Genomic DNA, 6,374 nt, shown 5'->3' with positions numbered 1-6,374 from the left:
AGTTGGGATGGGGTTGTCAATCGACTTCAATTTTTAACTTTGACCTCCAACTTTCATAATGCACAAATAGACACTTTAAATATCTAACTTTTAAATAAATAAACACATGAGTTTTACATAACAAAACATATGTAGAACACCACGTATGACAAAAAAATGATATGTAGGATGACATGTATGACATATGTGTCTATTTATTTAATTTTATATAATTTTAAATTTCTATTTGTACACATCAAAATTGAAGAACATAAATATAATTTGAATCAAAATTAAAGGGATATGTATCTTTTTCTCTTTAAAAATTAGTTTGTGAGTTTTAAAGGGCAAAAGAGAAGAAAGTTAGGAATGTGTAAGAAACTGATGTGAATTTTGAATCATCAAAAACCCTAAGAGAAGGGATCTTGAAAAAACCCAGTATTTGTTCACTGCATATTTGATTGATATGAATGATTCTGATGATGAAACTCCATACTCTTCAAGACCCAACGCTGCCATTTACAATACGTCTTCTCTTCGATCAAGACGCTCAATTCGAAACCCTACCTCTTATCTTAGAAATACCCATTATGAGTATAATAACGAATTTCAATATAACCATCATGGTGGTGCTGCTGCTGCCCATGATGATGATGAATCTGATGATGAAGAAGAAAATCAAGAATTTAGCAGTGGAGAAAATGATGTTGATAATTTTCAAGGTAAGAAGAAGAGAAAGTTGGAAACTTTAGTTTCAAATTACAATTTTGCCCCTCGTTCAGGTTCAAAGGATATTTGGAGTGAAGAGGAGAGTTTTGTGTTGTTGGAAGTGTGGGGTGAGAGGTATTTGGAGCTCGGACGGAGGAGCTTACGTGCTGAAGATTGGGGTGAAGTTGCAGAGAAGGTAACAGAAATGGTTGGTGTTGATAAAACTGAAGTTGAGTGTAGGAATCAATTAGATGTGCTCAAGAAGAAGTATAAGAAGGAGATAACAAAAATGGAGAAAACTGGAGGTGGGTTTCATAGCAAGTGGACATTTTTTAAGAAAATGGATATGCTCATGAATTTGAGGATGAAAGGGCATTGTGGATTGGGTTGTGGGCTCGATTCGGGTGAGTATGTGTTTATGGACCCACGAATGTACTTGGATAGGTCAAATGTGTTGGATGAGATGAGAGATAGTCCTGCAGGATCAGATGCGGATAATGATGAAGAAGAGGACGAGCAGGGTTCCGGAGGATGGGAGGGTGATGATGCGTCAGCTAAGTTGCTAGCAGATTCAATTCAAAGGTTTGGGCAGATATATGAGAAAATTGAGAATAGTAAGAGGAAGCAGATGATGGAGCTGGAGAAGATGAGAAGGGATTTCCAAAGGGAGTTGGAGTTGCAGAAGAAACAGATAATTGAGAGGGCACAGGTGGAAATTGCTAAAATAAGGGGCAACGGAGAAAATGATGATGATGAAGACAATGAAGATGAGGATGGTGAAGAGACTGACAATATTTCCGGTGAGAAGCTTAGGGGCTAATGCAGGTATTTTGAATTTGTTTGCAGTGTTGAACTAGAGTTTATTGTGCAAGTCAACTGGCCTACGTTATTCATATGGTTCCTTCCATGTAAACTTTGTCGGCAGTGTATTTTGAATTTGTTTGCAGTGTTAAACTAGATCATTACGAGAACTTTGTGACGTGATTTCTTGCACAACTTTGACTAACCTTATCAGGAAGTAATCAATTATGACACATCTGATCAGATTTTTCTTGATTTTAAAGTGAGGATGTTAAAATAATATTACGCTAATGCATGAAACAAGAATATACAACTAGAGAGTATATTAGACTTGTAAACAAATTCAATCAACTGTTAATTTAAAATGCAAAGTCTTACTCTAACTAGAGTCTAGACTCTAGACGTACATACAGAAGGGGTACAAACTCAGAAAACTGCTTTCACTTATGTATATTTCTTCCTTTATTCTAATATTTTGCATCCCTTTAATCCAAGTGATACTGGAAAAACTTATTCTTCTAACAAATTCCGCATGATGTACTCAGTCTTCCAACTCTCTTGTCTTTCACTTATCTGCTCCCCCCCCCCCCCCCCCCCCACATTTCTCTCCATAGCTTGGCCTATCATTGTTTTTGTTACATCTTATAGATTTGCAGAATATTTTTATTCTTTACTTTACTTCACTCTCTTCTTCATGTTATGTAAATTGACCTTTCTCGCATCACAGCGTATTGAACATGTCAATATGTTCAATCCCAATATATTCTTCTTTCTGTAATCATAATTTTGTAGTGGTAAGGGTGGTTTTATTGTCCTCCCCTTCCCTTCTACCCTTGTAGTCTGTTCTTTTTTTCTATTTTGAAACCAAGGGTTAAGGCCTCACCCTCATACGCTTAAAACTGAAATGTCTAAAAACAAAGGAAGTTCTGAGTTCCTATTTATCACATACCAAATTCTCATCATCTGTTTACTCTTCATTTTTTTGCGTTTCATATTCTTGTTCTTCATCTACTGTATATGCTTGTCAGAATCTCCTCATATTTGCTTCACTTTCTTCCATTTGAAGTGTGGTTTCTTGCTGCCCCTCTAGGTATGGTATAATTTTTATCACTGCCTTCACGTGGTTCCTGCTTTACTAGATTCACACTTTGATAACAGATTCCTCCCCACCCCCCAACTCACCCACCCCTCATTGAGAGTTGTGATTATCACAATTCAAGCCCCATTCCTAATTTGGTTGTGTCTCAACACTTGCTTGCTTTGGAAATTTGGATATTAAAGTAGGTGAAGTCCATAAGCAGGCTAACATATAGAGCCCGTTTGGATTGGCTTAAAAAACTAGCTTCTAAGTCGGTAATAAAAGTTAAACTGAAATAAATGTCAAAAAATAAAAAGTAGGGGGAGGACCTACTTTTGTAGTGAAATATTTCAAGTATTGAATTATCAATTTTTAGCTTTTAAGTCGGTAATAAAAAGTTAAACTGAAATAAATGTAAAAAAATAAAAAGTAGGGGGAGGACCTACTTTTGTACTGAAATATTTCAAGTATTGAATTATCAATTTTGAACTTTATTCCCATTAACTCTTACTTCTCTTTCATCCTTTTCAAGGATCCTTATTGTCTTGTATGTGCACAACTTCAATTCCAAAACACTATCGTAACTTAATTACACATGAAATTTGGATTTTGGAAGATTGCATTTTAATTTTAAAACACATAGTGACTACATATTACTTATTGGTATACTATATGACTATGAAACCTTTCCTCTTGATAAACACATTAGTTATATATTTTTTTTAAAAAAAAATATTTAATATTTTGAATGTAATTGATAGTGTTAGACTAACGAAAATGCAAAGAAGAAAATTGAGAAAAATATTTATTTGACTCTCTAATTAAAGACACTATGTAACCATGGTAAAATGAAATTATGTAAACTAGAATTGAGTAACCTCTATACTCTTAAAACAGATTTATATAAAAATACTATAACATCAAAATACAAGAAAAGTTCTATTCTAATACATTTTAAAGAAGAATGTTCTAACCACGCGAAGCGCAGCCTGTTTACTAGTTCAATAATACTCTTCTCCTATATTTCTTCACAGTATCAATTGCAAGCATCTGAGCAAGCAAAACAGATTTTACACTTGTTTTAGAAGCTAGTAAAATGTTCTTTTGCTTAGTCAGCGAGGGTAAGTGTGATTGTACTTCCCAAGGGTAGACTAGGGTATCATAAAAATTATACCTAGATTATAGAAGAAGGGAAAATCTAGTTATCAGATTCGGGGGGTTGCTATCCATTTCCTAGTGCTAACCCTACAAGATTGGGTTAGTTATTAAAGCATTTTGGTTAGAATATAACATCCAGACATGTTTCGTTGTCCTAGGATTGGATGGAAAAAGATGAAACTAGAGTAATCAGTCTCGCCATACCGATTGGGATGATATTATTATCATTTAAGTTGGATGAAAAAACACAAGTTTGGTATAGATCCCAGTGCACGCAATATTTTTCTGGTTTATGATGAAGATGCTTGAATAATTATTTTAGACTTTTGCTCCTCATTGCTGTGTTAAATGGTGGTTCATTTGTTAATTATTCTTTTAGGGTGTAATTGTGGCTCTAGGATGGTCGTTTAATTTTGTTTTTGCAGGTCTCATGCTCTAGCAAACTTTTTATACAAATGCATGTATGTGCGTTTGCACATGTATATCTTGTGTAAATGCAATGTTCTTGGATAATCAAAGTGTTGTGTTTGCAAGGTTGGATGATTTTAAACAACCCAGGAGCTTTTTTTTTCTTTGAAACTGGTAACATCCAAACAACCCAGGAACTGTCTTGTACAATTCTAAAAGAACTTCACAACTCGAGGCAGCATTTGATATGAGCTAGTCCCAAACTCCCAATGTACCCAAATTCCCGTCCAAAACCAATGTCCTTGATTTAAGCTCATTTTTTTACTTGGATTATCTTTACTATTTTTGTTGTCAATACTTTCTTTTCTACAATATTTTCTCCGTAGCTTTTAATCTTGTATTTATCATACTTTACTATTTTGTTGTCAGTACTTCTCTTTTCTACAATATTTTCTCAATAGCCTTTACTCTTGTATTTGTTAAACCTGGTTATTGAACCACTTTTCTTGAGAGGTGAATGTGTGCTGAATGAATGTGATCTTTCTCGTGGGCTCTGAAATAAGTTCATTGATTGTGCTGGTCCTGATGGGACTGAAAACTAGAATGACAGTCAAATGAAAGCTTTTGATGATGGAACAATTATCTGGATCTTGAGCTTATTTCTTAAAAATTAGTAACATGTGAGGTGTTGATATAATTATACACAAAAAAAACATTTCTATTAAGTGTTTATAATTTCTGATGTCCAGGTTAATGCTGGTAATGTCTGCCTTAACAGATGAACATTTTCCTTTTTAATTGTACTGGAAGTGGAACTGGAGATTAAACACGTACATAAATGTAATTGGTTGCGTGTTTCTCACAAAGAATTCGTTATTTGTTGTTCTTTTTGCAGGATGAAAGATGATTACGTAGAGTTAAATCACTGTAAGATTTTGCAAGGAACATTCTTGTTTGAAGTAGTGATTGACTGGATTCTGGAATATTGAGTTAATTCTGCAAATATGCATGTGGAAAATAACCAATTTTTCTTGTCATGTTGAGATTATGAGGTCAATTCATCCTTATAGATTAATTTCATAATGTTACTAGGTGAAATGTTGAAGGTCATTTCCCCCTTGTTTATAAAATATGAGCACTTAGTGTTTTGAGAAATATTGTTTTATCATCATATAGACCCATCAACTTTGCAGCCATATTTCAAGTCTCATTGACAAGGTTTCGTTGGCTTCTCGATTTCAATTTTCTTTTGCCATCGAGAACCAACTTGTACGAACTAGAATGACTCCATAAATTCAAGATTTGAGTGTAAACTCATGCTCACTGTTTTAAAAGCTAGTAATGTTTGACAGAGGAAAGGATTGGACAAATATCGTCAACTGAAAAACAACTACTTCTGCAATTGGTGTTTCAATTTTGAAGTTTTGACATGTGAATTTATAATGTCATTAATTTCAAAAATGGTAGCAAGTGAAACAATTGTTTTCATATTATTCCAGTCATGATACTATTTTTTTTTAACTTTTTGAATTTCAAAAAAAGTACAAATTTATTAGATTACCTTATTTCAGTCATCATACATACTTACGTATACTACTTTTATTTAGCTTGTGGTATCTATTAAAACTAGATATAGAATTCCGTGTCAGTATGAACATAGTATATGTTATGTTCTGTCAAAATTTGTGCGATGCATATGGAATTGGGAGAGTGAATTAGCTTTTTAATATGCCTTTTGAAATATTTCAAGTACTGAATTATTGTGATTTGCACTAATTTTTACGTAATATTTTGTGATGACAACTTAAGAAATTGTGTGGAAACCTAGTTATAATCTCATTCATCATATCATCATATTATTATAAGCATGAAGCTCAAAACTTAAAAGTTGAATTACTATTTTATCCTACACTAAATAAAATTATTATAAAAATATTAATTAAATATTCTATCATTAATGAAGAAAATCATCATATTCAATACTACACCATAATGTCCACATACATGGCATATTTAAATTTTAATAAAAATCAATTAAGTATTTGGGCATACAAAGAGGTGAATTAATATGCTTTCAAACATAAGATCTTTTCAACTTCCAAATATAGTTATAGAATTTTATAAATAGTCACTTTAGTGAAGCATGGTAAATTCATTGAAATTTTCCTCTGCAGTTTCAATACCACATGTCCTCTTCTTCTTTTTCATTATTTATCTTTAATGTGTCAATTAAAGGGTTCCA

General features: G+C 33.0%; 1 protein-coding gene across 2 annotated transcripts; it reads left to right on the top strand.

The window, feature by feature from the left end:
* Positions 1-288: 288 nt before the first annotated feature.
* On the top strand, positions 289-5,287 carry LOC101267606 (trihelix transcription factor ENAP1). 2 transcript variants are annotated; one of them, XM_019214119.3, is made up of 2 exons: positions 289-1,487; positions 5,028-5,287. In XM_019214119.3, the coding sequence occupies exons 1-2, from the start codon at positions 446-448 to the stop codon at positions 5,030-5,032; spliced, it is 1,047 nt and encodes a 348-aa protein (XP_019069664.2). In that variant the 5' UTR covers positions 289-445; the 3' UTR covers positions 5,033-5,287. The 2 variants fall into 2 exon arrangements, with proteins under 2 accessions (XP_019069664.2, XP_004239274.2); XM_004239226.5 differs by having other exon boundaries at positions 289-1,512.
* Positions 5,288-6,374: the final 1,087 nt, after the last annotated feature.

This window comes from Solanum lycopersicum, chromosome 5 (assembly GCF_036512215.1).
Source record: "Solanum lycopersicum chromosome 5, SLM_r2.1".
In the NCBI taxonomy this organism is placed as follows: Eukaryota; Viridiplantae; Streptophyta; class Magnoliopsida; order Solanales; family Solanaceae; genus Solanum; species Solanum lycopersicum.
The sequence above is the reverse complement of the archived record's forward strand: the minus strand, read 5'-3'. Positions and strand labels throughout refer to the sequence as shown.